A 15370-nucleotide genomic window follows, 5' to 3' on the forward strand; every position below is an offset into this window, starting at 1 on the left:
TTCAATAGACATGGCAATTCGAAACGTCTTAAAATTGTTGGATCACGATTTTAACAAGTTTGCCATCGAAGAAATTACCGGGTCGAGTCGCAGATCAGTACGCTTTCTTTAAGACGTTTCGCGGTACTGCCCAAATTATGCAAAGCAGCTCTTAATAACCACGACGCCTCCAGAATAAAACAGCCCAGTTCTATACTATACGATTACTACTTGCACGGTAGATAATCGGTCTAGAAATACACCCTCAAATGGTACTAAGACCATTCAAATATGGTACACATACCATCTTAGTATCTGGTATAACGACCAGTCGTAGTAATTTCTCAAACCAAGAGAAATTTCAATAATTCTCTAAAGAGAATCCAAGAAAAAATTATACTTATAATTTCTCAACTCAAACGAGGAGAAAATAACATTATTCTCTAAGGAGAATTCAAGAAAGTACTCGGAAAATTCAACGAGTAGAAAGAAAGAGGGAGAAGTTGGCGCTTCGACAATTCGAAAGACGCGGACTTATGAGAGTGAGGAAGGAAAAACTCAAAATAAGTTTTTGGTATGTTTTGAAATGAAACAAGTGACTTCCTTATATAATGAAGTAAACTAGCCAAGATTTCTAATCTAAGCAATGTGGGACTAAGGAGTTTTTTCAACTAACATACAATGTGGGACTTTAACTTTTTCAATTCATCAATGTGGGACTTTAACTTTTTTCAATTCATCTCCCTATATTGGAATATATTCATAATATTCCAACAGTCGGTAAAACCATAAAACTAAAAGTTAAGAACATCTAAAAAAAATAATGGATTATTACCATTTTTGTCCCCTGCCATATAGGCGACTTTTGGTTTATTCCCTTGTAAATAAAGATTCTTTCGTTTTAGACCTTCGCAGCAAATGGCACACTCCAAATGCCTATGTGGCGCGCTGACTGGACTTTTTTTTAATTCAATATGCTGACATGGAATTATGTATTTTTATTTGTAATTATTTTTAATTCCACTTAGACATTTTATGCATTTTATTTTAAGTTTTCAAAATTTAAAAGATGGAAAATTATAAAATTTTGTATGCAATAGGCGCTACCACTAGGCTACCTTATTCTTCATGAAAACTTTTGCTTCTCAATAGTATATGTTAAATAATTGTTTGTCATATTTGATATTTTCATTATGTTTAAACTATTTTATATTGAATAATGTATCATAATATTTAATAATAAATAATAATATCTTATTATTCAATAAAAATTCTTTTCTATTTATTATTATATGTTAAAAAGTCATTTTAGTTTATTTCAAAATAATTAAAGAGTATAATTTTTTAATCGTTATATGTTAAAATGATTAAAAATATAATAAATAATACATAGATTTTAAATAATAATAAACTGAAATAAAAATAAAATGTGTTTTTAAAATAATATATAGAAATAAACTGAAATTAATTTAAATATAATCCATATTTTATATTTGAATCAATCAACTATAGTATATATTTAAAAATAAACTGAAATTAATTTTTATAAATAATAATAAACTAAAATTAATTTGTAATATATAGTATATATTTGAATAAACTGAAATAAAAATATTTGAATAAATTGAAATTAATTTCTAATATATTATAATAAATGGAAATTAATTTGTAACATATAGTATATATTTGAATAAACTGAAATAAAAATATTTGAATAAACTGGAATTAATTTTTAATATACAATAATAAACTGAAATTATTTAGATTCTACTATTTATTTTACTATATTGAAAAAATAAAACAATATTAAAATTAAATCATTGAATAATATAACATAGTGAAAATAAAAGCAATCTAAAATTATTTAGATTCTACTATCCATTTTACTATATTTATACAGTAAAATGAAATAAACAATAAAACAATATTATTTTATTAACATTTTAACATATATTTATTATTAATATATCAAATAAAATAACAATTAATTAATATAACATATACAACTGAGAGATAAAAGTTTTCATAAAAAAAATGTGGTCTAGTGGCTTTCATCTTTTAAATTTTGAAAACTTGAAATAATAATAAATAAAATACATAAAATATCTACGTGGAATTAAAATTAATTACAAATAAAAATACATAATTCCATGTCAGCATATTGAATTAAAAAATAAAAAAAATGTCAAGTTAACGCGCCACATAGACACTTGGATTGTGCCATTTGTTGCGAAGGTCTAAAACGAAAGAATCTTTGATGAATGAAAAAAAACTCTCTTTTGTGGGGAAGCATACCTATTAGAATGAGTGAATTCACATTTGATAGGAATTCACATTTGATAGGAAGACTGTATATTAAGTGAGTAAGAGTTCCACACTAGATGGAAAATGTTGAGGTTTTAACTTAAACTATTTTATGTGATTGTTCAAATCCCAATAATAATTCAGACCCCTCATGATCCAAAACATTTTGAATTTACATGTGAAAACGAGTGTTTACATAACCAACCGCACATGCAATTATGAATTAATGTTGGGAACACATTCTGAGTTTGATGTAATCTGAGTTTAATGTAATAGTTGTAATCGCCAAAAATTAGTAAGATAGAATATGAGATGTGTGAACTTTGAATGCAATTGTTTATAATGGGAATTCAAAGCACAAATAAGGAACATTTGAAGAAAAAAGAATTAAACGGAAACTATTTGAAATAAAAAACATCTACCAATTCAATGAGCAAGAGTAATTTTTTTTAAAAAAAGAAGGCACAAGAAATGCCACTTAAAAATAGATTCAAAATACAAAACCAAGAGTTTCGCGTAATCTATATAAATCAATTACAAAATAAATCAATTACAAATTATTTTCATTCATAAAAATGGTTTAATAAGGATATCAATATTGACGCCTTTTATAACCAGTTTGTTGTGATGGATGTCGGCGCCTTTTATTACTGTTTTGTTGCGACTGTTTTGGCGGTATAGGATCGTTTTTTAAAACTTCGGGATTGAGGACTTGTCCAACAAAGAGTATTGTTCCAGAGCAATCTTCTCTAATCAAAAACATGAAAGGGTGGTCTGCTACAAAGTCTATGGGAGGTGGTGGTGGTTTTCTAAACATAGAGCATCCACATATTGCATCACAGGACGCTGCAGCAGCTTCAGTTCCTCTTTCATTTACTTCAATAAAAGACTTGTGGTATATGCTTGAAACATAAAGTTCTTTACCCATGGGAGACTCCTCTACCATTTTTGTCAAACCTCCACCTGCTTCAGAGAAAGGTAAAACCACTCCTAGCTCCTTCAAAATACTAGAAGTTTCAAGGTCAAAAGAAATTCTGAATCTTGGAATTTTAAAGTCACCTACTGGCACTGAATCAGTAGGACTAGTATGTTCTATAAATTCAGATTCAGAAGCCACCTTTTCAATCAGAGCTAACAATCCGTCTTTTGCATCAGGAAGATAAAAGTAAATAGAGAAACTACGCCTATCCTTATGCTTATAGGACTCACCTTCCTTATAAAAAAGTTGAAGGACTTTAAAACCATCAAAAACACTAATAAATTGTTTATCCTTACTCGTCATGAAAGGAACTTTGACTGAGCTGCCATTGAGAAGGTAAAAATCATAGTCTTTTGTTTTTGATTTATCAAACTCCTCGCACCATGCTCCTTTGAAGTATAGTGCATTTGCAAAGATAAGTCTGGTTAAGCTATCAACTGCATCAGGTGGAAGTAGATTCTTTATAAGACCCTTTGTCTCCTTTTCAGCCCATGAATTCACTTCTTTTGCTACTTCACGTGCCTTTAAAACAATATCAAATATAAATATTAATATTATACAAAAAGATCATTTGTGCTATGAATTTCCTCAACAAATTCAATAAAAACTGTTAAAAATTGAATCGATATATTAATATACCTTGGTTATAAAATCAACTGAGGCAATAGCGGCTTTGAAATCAGTAGACACGCTTTTTTTGAAGGAAGGTTTAAGAGATGATGATTGTTCAACCCAGACACCATTGACGAAAGAGACCAGAGGTCCACCGGCGGAACTGTTATCCGCGAGCACATAGGAAACGAGTTGAGAGCATAAGGTTTTGAGTTTGCCGGTAGAGTCATAATGGAGGAATTCAAGAAGCTGGTGTTGTGTGGCACCCTTAGAGCCAACAGCGATGATACTAAGTATGATTTGCAGCGACAATGGCGAAAACACAATGTTCTTTTCTTTGTATTCTTCTTTGGAGAACAAATGTTTGGCTATTGCCAATGAAACCTCCGTTAGGTTGCCGGTTGATCTCTCGACAAGTTTCATTCTTATTCTGATTGTAAAACACTAGAGAGGTTGAACAGAGAGTAGCTTGCTTGCAAAACCCTAAACCCTAGAGATGTTGAAAAGAGAGCAGCTTGCTTGCTAAACCCTAAACCCTTATATATTTATATAAAAGGTGCCTTGCTAATCAAGTTACGCAAAAATATTAGGGGCCAAAATTTTACGATTTATTTTCATAATATTAGGGGACCAATAATATAAGAGGCTACAAAATATGTTATTGAGGGGAACGAAATATATTACTGAGCGAAAAGTTTGCAGGAGAGAACTGATAATGCAATTAATACGGAATTTTCAAAATCAATATTAGATATAATAAAGAGATATTTTATTCCCAATGCACAATTCAATTATTAAAATAATCTTACCTGATCTCATTAATAGAAATTGTTTTTCTATAATTCGAAAAAGTATATATATATATATAGGTTCAGGTAAGGTTTTTTCTACCTTACCTTTGCAACTGGTAAATTATCCATTATAAATTTTTATATTAAAATGATATATTATTTTACAAATTTTTATTAATATTTTTATTGTTTTCACATTTAACATTTGATCCTATTACATTAGTTACACTTTATCTTTTCAAAAATATTGCTTCTTCCTTCCATCTTTTAATTTTGCTCCTTAAATTATAATCATAATTTAAAATATCACTTTATGTTAATTAATTATAATTTAAATTTTAAATATAACTAAGAAACCCGTGTTGGATTTCATATTGTATGGATTCAACATTGTATCGTAAAGATCCTTCCTATAATATATATTGATGATCTCATATTTGTGGTGTCATCATGTGAATAAATATCTTAATATATATCATACTTTGGGTTTCATAATACGAATAAATATCTTAATATCATATTTTGGGGATTGATTTGGCGAGGAGATTCATTATTATTCTGATTGTAAAACCCTAGAGACGTTAAAAAGAGAGTAGCTTGCTAAACCCTAAACCCTTATTTATTTATATAAAAGGTGCCTTGCTAATCAAGTTACTCAAAAATATAAGGGGCAATAATGAGAGACGGCGAAAAATATTGAAGGCAAAAGATGTTTAGAAAAAGTTTTGTACTTAACTTAAGAGAGAGAATCAAGGGACGACAAAATAGTTATAATGCAATCAATACTAATGAATACAAACGGTAACAGAATTTTCAAATCAAATATTAAATACAATAAAGGGATATTCTATTCTAAAATTAAGTTTAGAAAAATATATATTATAATGTACAGATAATACATTTGTTAAACATTTAAAAAACTTTTAAAAAATATAAGAATTTTTTTTATAACAAATGATCAAATCTGAAGTTATTAATTATTATTAAAAAATAGGATATGCATCGAAAACACCGTGTAATCCACCGAATCAAACGGTAATTTTCAGGTTATTGATATAACATAGTTGAGTGATAAATTTCTATAAACCATATTGTAAAATTATTTTAGCGCAGGTATTTCTAAATCGTTTTATTTTTAATCATATTTTTTTTAGTAATCAAGATATATTAAAAGGGAGAACTAAGGGTTCTCCAACCCGATTACAAAAGGAACGGCTAAAACCGACAAAAGAAAATTACAAATCAATTACAATTACGAGAGGAAGAACAACGGCTCCTTACAAAATTCGTAAAAGAAAAAATTGGATCGTGTAATATTCTCACAAAACGTCCACCTCCATGCCAAAAGCTTAATGTTCCAAACGATGTCGTTAACATTCCAAGACTCATTCCGAAAACACACACCGTTTCTAACCAACCATATGGCCCAAGAGGTAGCAAGCCAAATAATCCCCAATTTTCTATCTTTCACCATATTCACACTAAAGAATAAGTGTCAATCCATAAAATTCTACAAACACTCTTCACTAACACTTTCCCCTTTACCCACCCAACAAGCAATAACTCCTCAAATTTTCTTTCCCCTTTTTATTTTTAATCATATGAGTTCTTTTATTTTCTTTTTCTTTCTTCTTTTTGAAAAAACTTTTTTTAAAATAATTCTTTTTTTTATGTAACAACAAAACTTTTACTTTTTTTTATATTTAGTTTTTTTAGTAAATCAATTTAATTTTTTAATGTAGGCTAGGTTAAATTTAATTGAATTTAGGTTTATAATTTAGATAATTTTAGGTAAATTTAACTAATCAATAATAGGTTAAATAATCAGGGTTAATTTAATCAGGATTAGTCGAATTAAAATTAACTAGGTTAAAAACCAATAATTAATTTTTAGAGCCTCGATTATTTTAAAACCCTAGTAGCCTCGATTATTTTAAAACCCTAGTAGTCATAGGGGTCTTAGGTAGGTGTTGCCCATTAACTGTAGGTTTAGGTTTCTATTATTAACATTATTTTCTTGGTGTTAATCTTTTGCCTTCTAACCCTGGTTTTATTTTGCCTATTATAAAATGCTTTTTATCACTATCACTTGATATTTTGCAGGTTTATCATTTACTTAATTATTTCTTGTGGTTTTCCTGCAAGTCTTTTTTGCCTTATTATGTAACTGCTCACAGGATGTAATAGTTTAATTAGAGTTTACTTTTTTGCATTTTATTTTATTAACTGCGTGGTGAGTAATTTAGGGAGTGCAACCTTGAATTGAACATAGAGCCACTAATTTACAAGATAATATATCTGAATTTAATCACATGATTGTGCACCCACACACCTTTGGGGTAACCCTTCTTGCCTGGTTGCCTTGTTGCCTTATTATTTGTTGCCTTTAATGTTGATTCTAAAATAGTAAAGTCCCTCGATTCCGAGGGTACCTAAAGCAAATATTTGCCTCAGTTCATTCACCATCAATTTTATCCCTCGAGGTTGCCTTATAAAGGATGATCGTCCCCATTGCTAAGGTATCCTCGCCGGTTGCCTAAAATGACTATTATATTCTTCCTTAAAGACTACCTACCCTTTATATGGTAGGGTCAGTCTTATGGAGAATGATAACCTTCGATGACCCTTTTAAAATTCAATGAAAGGACTACCTACCCTCCTATGGTAAGGATAGCCCTAAAAAGCTAAAAGAACAATTTTTTATAATTTAAGGGTAATTACTTTTTAATTGCTTGCTCTTTTTCAAATTGAAATCTAAAATACTTTTCCCACTATTTTCAAATTACTTTCAAAAAGGCTACGCTTATTTTACAAGCTAAAGTCCTTATTCAAACATTTTCTTATTCACACATGACACTTCAAACATTTTGAAAACAAAAGTGAGTTAAGCAATTAAGAGCCCATGGATAACCATGGATACAAAGGGTGCTTACACCTTCCCTTTGTATAATCTACCCCCGAACTCAAAGTCTTTTAAAAATGTTTTTTTTCTGTTCTTTTAGCCTTTCTATAAATTGGATAAAATAAAAGTCGGTGGCAACTCTTGCTATCCGCACATTTCAAAAAGTCGGTTCTCTCACCGTATTACAGAACTGACACATTTGCCCATACACATTTTCCATGCCTTTGTCTGAGGTTGACCTATACACATTTTCTAGAATTTAAAAGACAGAAAATTAAATACTTGAAATGAAGACAGATAATAAAAAGGCAGAAATAAAAGGCAAAATTAAAATCCTAATGCAAACAATACACCATATGAGCAGTTACATAATTTTATAAATAATAGCAAGCAATAGCAATGCGAATAATAAAATAAAACCTAAAATTATAAATAATAAGGCAGAATTAAATTAAAGGCACATACGACAATCACAGAGTAAGGGGTGAGAAGAGAATTTGCACATACAAAAACCTCAACAATTATAAGGTAACAGATCAAAAATTAAAAGGGTCAAGAAAAATAGTGATTAATAGTCATGATGAAAAATAGTTAGCCAAAAAATAAAATCAGGGTTAGAAAACCTAAAAATAAATTAGCCTAAAAATCCTAATTTGATTAAATTAAACTAAGTCTAAAAATTTTATTGTTGAATTAACCTAAATTTAAAAAATTAATTATTTAAACCTAAAAATAAATTTTGCTCTAAATTATTAATTTAAATTCAAAAAATAAATTTTATAAAAAAGATTTTAGAGTGATTTATGAAAATAACATGAATTTTATGGTTTGAGAAAAAAAGATTAAGGTTTTAGTGAAAATTTAAATAATAAAACAATAAACCGATAATTAAAAAAATGAATTAAAGGGTGCAGTTACGTGCATAGATAAAAATCTATGCACCGTGCATAGATTATTATGGACCCTTGGATCATTGGATCAAATTCTAGACATCAATTGTTATTACTCAATACTCACCACTCAATATTCAATACTCAATACTCAATACTGGATTAAAAACATGATCCAATGACTTATGTAGGCTTATGCATGGTGCATAAGGAAAATCCTTATGCATATTAGCCAAAGCCCCAGGATTTGATCTGATATGGTGTGGCTGAAGGTCCATGGGATGCCAATGGGATTTTTGAAGAGGCAAAAGCTTTATGCCCTAACAATGGTAAACTCATATTCTTGCACCGCTCATCTTTAGCCAAAGGAAGTACTTGTAAAAAAAGATAGTAATAATGTTAATAATGAAGATAATAACAATAATAATAACACATGAAAAAATTCGGGGTTTAGAAAATTAAATTATGGACAAAATTACAAATAATCTGATTTGGCCAAATAACAAAAGATTTTTGGCCAAATACGAATAACCTTGATCTGGCCAAAAGCCAAAAGGCTTTCGGAAAAATACGAATAACCTCCTTGAGGTCAATGGATAAAGCTCCTTCTTGTTTGCCAATCCATAGGAAACCTGTTCATAAACCATGCAATGTTACGGTTAAGAAAACAAATGGAAAAATAGAAAAGTGATCAAAATAAAATCAAATAAAATAAGATAACGAAGCTACAAATTTTTTGAGATTTTTTTGAAAATATGAAAATAGAAATTAAATGAAATAAAATAGAAAAACGAGGAATTTGCGATTTTGAGCGTCGAAATCCTTTAGAATTTTATTCTAAAGAAGTATTGTTCCTCGATTTGTTTCTGAACTTCTCGGGAAAAATTCGGAGCAAATCGAAACAGTAGTTTCAGAATTCAGCTGATAGGCTGGAAAATTTATCACTCTGCTGCAACCAGAATTAGAGTGACAGAAGATTATTCGTAATGGTTAGAAACGATGGTAAAGGGTTTTTTGTGGATGGGTGTTTAATCATGAGAGTTGTTGATTGTTAGTGTATGGGAATGGAGAATTTGGTAGAGGTGAATGGTTAGTAAATCGTTTAAAATAAGGGTTGTTAGTTATTTATAAGAAAACATTAAGTTAAAAGGAAGATGGGTTTGGACCTTACTAAGAGCTTAATTTATTTTATTTTCTTTATTTTGAATTATTTAAATGAATAAATCAAAACAACTAAAATAAAACAATTTAAGGGATGATTGAATTAAAACTATGGGCCAATAATGAATTTGCTCAATTTGAATTTTATGCACTGACTCAAAATTTCCCAACTTTTACTTGCCATAATTTTCTCAATTTTCATTATTTGAGAATAATTTTAAATTTGTTGGGAAGCTTAGGATGTCCTATTTATTTTCGCATTTGAAGATTTTTGTCTTTAAAAATGAGAGGGCAGATTTTGGGGTATGACAATGGGTTTTGGCGAAAGATGGAGGGTTTGGATGGAAGCGGTTGTCTTTACTAGCTCAACGTCTATCTTAGTTAACGGCAGCCCGACGTCAGAATTTTCTGTTTATAGGGGTCTCCGACAAGGTGACCCACTGTCTCCTTTTCTGTTTACTCTTGTTGCTGAGGGCTTGGCTGGGACGACAAGGCAGGCAGTCACCAATGGTACTTATAAGGGATTTAGAATTTCATAGGAACTTGTGTATTCTTTGCTACAATTCGCAGACGATACGATAATGATTATGGATGGTTCTCTTGATAATATATGGACTCTGAAGGCTATCTTTCGAGGCTTCGATATGGTCTTTGGGCTAAAAATAAACTTGTGTAGAAGCAAGCTTTATGGTATTGGCAAGGCGGAGTATGATTTGAAGGCCTCTTCTCAATTTCTGGGTTGCAAAATTGACCAATTCCCTTGTAAGTTCTTAGGTATTACGATCGGTGGTTGTCATCAGAAAGTAAATTTTTGGAATTCGGTGATTAATTCAATGAGGACAAAATTGTCTACTTGGAAGAGCAGGACTCTATCGTTTGGGGGAAGGATCACGTTGCTGAATACAATTTTGACTAACCTTCCAGTATACCATTTGTCATTCTACAAGCTACCAGTCAAAGTGGCTAACCAAATTATCACAATCCAAAGGAAATTTTTGTGGCGAGGTTCAACAGATTAGAAGGGGGTGGCTTGGGTGAGTTGAGATTCCATTTGCAAGTCAAGAGAATTAGGTGGGTTGGGTATCAAGGACATCCGTTGTTTCAATACGACTTTGATATCCAAAAGGATTTGGAGAATGTTGACTGAAGAATATGCTTTATGGAAAGATATGTTGCAAGGGAGATATGGAGATCTTAGGGAGAGAATTTGGAATGGGGCTGAGTATGTTTCAAAGAATTCAGATTCACTATGGTGGAGGAAAGTTATGGCCGTGTGCAAAGAACCTCATGGTATCCTGAGCAAAATCTCTGTCAAATTGGGTAATGGTAACGTTGCGCTTTTCTGGAAATCTGCGTGGTTGGGGATTGGTTGTCTGGCGGACTGTTATCCTAATATGTTCATAGAAGCTGGCAGCAATTCTTGTAGTGTAAGCAGTATGGGGAGCTGGAATAGCGGAGGGTGACAGTGGAGGATTAGGAATGGAGAAGACGCATATGGGAGAGAGGCAACAAACGAGTTAGCAGAATTGGAAGTGATTCTGCAGGGCCTTAATCAGGTCTTACAAGTTCCAGACGCTATTGTGTGGCCATTTGACAATTCCAAAAGGTACTCTGTTAAATCTTTTTATTATTTGTTGAGTGCTGCATTTAGGGGAGATGAAGTGGAAAATCAAAGGCAAATGGGGCTGCGTAACATATGGGGGGCATTGGTTCCCTCCAAATTGAAATTCTTTGGCTGGAGGCTTTTGTTGGATAGGCTGGCAACGAGAGCGCAACTTCGTTCTAGGAGCGTTATTACACAACAACAAGAGGCGTTGTGTGCTTTCTGTCAGTTGCATTAGGAAGACTTAAACCATGTCATGCTGTCTTGTACAACAGTAAAGCCACTGTGGAGGAAGATATATAGATGGTTAGAGGTAGACATTCCTTTAGATATAGATTGTTGTATTCATCTAAATAATTGCATTGAGACAACGGGCGGTAATATGGCGAGAAGCGGGATCAGTGCCATTTGGATAGCAGTCTGTTGGGGTATTTGGAGACACAGAAATGACATAGTATTCAATAATGTTGCGGTGGATATTGAGGAACTATATCGCTTGATCTTGTGGTCTTCTTGATGATGGTTGGCAATAGAAGCTAGTGATAGAATTTTATGTAGTTTTTATGAATGGTTTCACAATTCTTATCTATGTTTGTGAACCTGTAGGTGAGATTAGTGTTTCTTTTCTTTTCTTGTAAGGGTTTGAGTACCCCTAGTGCTCCTATCTTTTTAATACAAGAAGTTGCTTATTAAAAAAAAAACGAACATGAACATGGCCCAATGGTAAATTAATATGTATTATAATTGAGATGTCCTTAGTTCAAATCCTTGTTGTCACCATAATACATATACACTATTAAACGTTCCTTTTCACTATCCAACTACATTCTAAACTATTACCTTAACTACTAACAAATTTTGTAAAAATAGATTCTTAAATAAATTACATAAAATTGATCAAAGTAGAAATAATCATAATTAAATATTTTTTATTAATATATAATTTTATTTTTTATATTTTATTTTAATTATTATAATTGTATTTTTTTTTTAAAATTGAATCCATTTTTTAAATTAGAATGGGGCCTCCAATTTGATTGGATCGGCCCTAGTGAAAAGTGTTTAAATTTTAATATAAATATACAAATTAACGAGAGACGCCCTTTTTTATAAGTAAAAAATAAAAAATTGCTGTAATAAAATGTTTGGAAAAATATATTTTTTATAGTAGTGATAAAAGTCTCACATTTGATAAAAATAAAAATATTAAATATTTTATAAGTGAGAGAACTATAATCTAATGTCTTATGACATTTTGTTCAAATATAGTGTCCAACTTATTTTAAGTAATTATTTAAATCTCAATGTGATGACCCAAAAATAATGGAACTAGAGCAAACAACGGTCATGCAAATATAGATGAATGAAAAAAAAATCTCTTTTGAGAGGAAGCAATACCTACTAGAATGAGTGAATTCACATTTGATAGGAAGACTGTATATTAAGTGAGTAAGAGTTACACACTAGATGGAAAATGTTGAGGTTTTAACTTAAACTATTTTATGTGATTGTTCAAATCCCAATAATAATTCAGACCCCTCATGATCCAAAACATTTTGAATTTACATGTGAAAACGAGTGTTTACATAACCAACCGCACATGCAATTATGAGTTAATGTTGGGAACACTTTCTGAGTTTGATGTAATAGTTGTAATCGCCAAAAAATAGTAAGATAGAATTTGAGATGTGTGAACTTTAAATGCAATTGATTATAATGGGAATTCAAAGAACAAGTAGGGAACATTTGAAGAAAAAATAATTAAACGGAAACTATTTGAAATAAAAAACATCTACCAATTCAATGAGCAAGAGTAATTTTTTTTTTAAAAGAAAGCACAAGAAATGCCACTTAAAAATAGATTCAAAATACAACCAAGAGTTTCCGGTAATCTAAATTATGCTTCATCATAAAAATGGTATAATAATGATATCAATGTCGGCGCCTTTTATTACTGTTTTGATGAGATTGTTTTTGCGGTATTTGACCGTTTTTTAAAACTCCGGGATTGAGCACTTGTCCAATAAAGAGTATTGTTCCAGAGCAATTTTCCCTAATCAAAAACATGAAAGGGTGGTCGGCTACAAAGTCTATGGGAGGTGGTGGTGGTTTTCTAAACCTAGAACATCCTGCCCTCATTTCCAACCAGGTCACTGCAGCAGCTTCAGTTCCTCTTTCATTTAATTCAATATAAGATTTGTGATATATTGCCGAAACATAAAGTTCTTCACCTATAGGAGAGTCCTCTACCATTTTTGTCAAACCTCCACCTGTTTCAGAGAAAGGTAAAACCACTCCTAACTCCTTCAACATTCTAGAAGTTTCAAGGTCAAAAGAAATATTGAATCTTGGAATTCTAAAGTCACCTACTGGCACTGAATCTCTAGGACGTAGATGCTTCAAAAACTCAGAATCAGAAGCAACCTTTCTGATCAAAGCTAACAATCCATCTTTTGCATCAGGAAGATAAATGTACATAGAGAAACTACGCCTATCCTCATGCTTATATGACTCACCTCCCTTATAAAAAAGACGAAGGACTTTAAAACCATCAAAAGTTCTAATAAATTGTCTCTTCTTACTCGTCATGAAGGGAACTTTAACAGTGCTGCCATTGAGAAGGTAAAAATCATAGTCTTTTGTTTTTGATATATCAAACTCTGTCCGCCATGCTCCTTTGAAGTATAGTGCATTTGCAAAGATAAGTTTGGTTAAGCTATCAACTGCACCAGGTGGAAGTAGATTCTTTATAAGACCTTTGGTCTCTTTTTCAGCCCATAAATTCACTTCTTTTCTCACTTCATGTGCCTTTAAAAACAATATAAAATTAGCTAGACATTGATTGTTTAAGTAGATGTTGATATTTGTTATTACTCTAAAATAGTACGATGATAGATTAATATATATACCTTGGTTAGGAAATCAACTGACGCAATAGCGGCTTTGAAATCAGTAGCCACGCTTTTTTTAAAGGAAGATTGAAGAGAAGATGATTGTTGAACCCAAACACCATTGACGAAAGAGACCAGAGGTCCGCCGGCGGAGCTGTTATCGGCGAGCACATAGGAAACGAGTTGAGAGCATAAGGTTTTCAGTTTGCCGGTAGAGTCAGAATGGAGGAATTCAAGAAGCTGGTGTTTCGTGGAACCCTGAGAGCCAACAGCGATGATACTGAGTATGATTTGGAGCGACAATGGCGAAAACACAATGTTCTTTTCTTTGTATGCTTCTTTAGAGAACAAATGTTTGGCGATGGTCAATGAAACCTCCGTTTGGTTGGTGGTTGATTCCGCGAGGAGATTCATTCTTATTCTGATTGAATCGATCAACAAAATAACTTTAGAAGTCTCCCAAAACCCTAGAGAGGTAGAAGAGAGAAGCTTGTTAAACCCTAAACCCTTTTATATATTTATACAAGTTATGTAAAAGATGTCTTGCTAATCAAGTTATGCAAATATAGATTTATTTTGAATTTTGTAAATTATAATGAACGTATTTCATTCAAAAGTTTACCAATAATTAAAAAAAAAAACTAATTCTTTCAAATAAATAAATATAAAATTATATTATTATAATTATTATTATAATACAAAATAATTATACAAATGTGGAATTAGAATTATACCACCTAAATCATTATATATAATCACTTTCACTAGCCACGTCATAAAAAATACACCAAAATGGGATGTGAGACTAAAATTTTAAAATGGGATGTAAATTTTACATTGGTAAGCGATTCCTTACCCCAGAATTCAAAATAAATTGTAATTATTGATATCAAGATTCTTTGCATTTTTTAATGTGTTTGAATTATTATTAATAATATTTAATTTTGGAGTTTTTAAAATTGATACATATATTTAAGGGATGATAGTAGTGCCGTGTCCTCCTAAGTAGCATAATTGGCATGTTCTCACTATCTAATATTTTAAAGGTTGTAAATACCATTGAATTTTTTTATCAACTATTAATTATTATGATTTTTTTAATAATCATTACCATTTTTTATTTTTTTAAATATTAATAAAACACAAAAATAATAAACAAATAACTTATAAAATGAAAATTGATAATAATAAATCATTTAAATAGAGTAGTCATTGTATATGTTTTCGTAACTAGCATAATTGACATATTCTCACTATC

General features: G+C 30.9%; 1 protein-coding gene across 1 annotated transcript; it reads right to left on the reverse strand.

Moving 5' to 3' along the window:
- Positions 1-2875: 2875 nt before the first annotated feature.
- LOC131657838 (serpin-ZX-like) lies at positions 2876-14526 on the reverse strand. Its single transcript, XM_058927196.1, has 3 exons — positions 14131-14526; positions 13223-14029; positions 2876-3784 (listed from the first exon to the last, which is right to left on the reverse strand). The coding sequence occupies exons 1-3, from the start codon at positions 14524-14526 to the stop codon at positions 2876-2878; spliced, it is 2112 nt and encodes a 703-aa protein (XP_058783179.1).
- Positions 14527-15370: the final 844 nt, after the last annotated feature.

This window comes from Vicia villosa, linkage group LG3, assembly GCF_029867415.1.
Source record: "Vicia villosa cultivar HV-30 ecotype Madison, WI linkage group LG3, Vvil1.0, whole genome shotgun sequence".
NCBI classification, from domain to species: domain Eukaryota; kingdom Viridiplantae; phylum Streptophyta; class Magnoliopsida; order Fabales; family Fabaceae; genus Vicia; species Vicia villosa.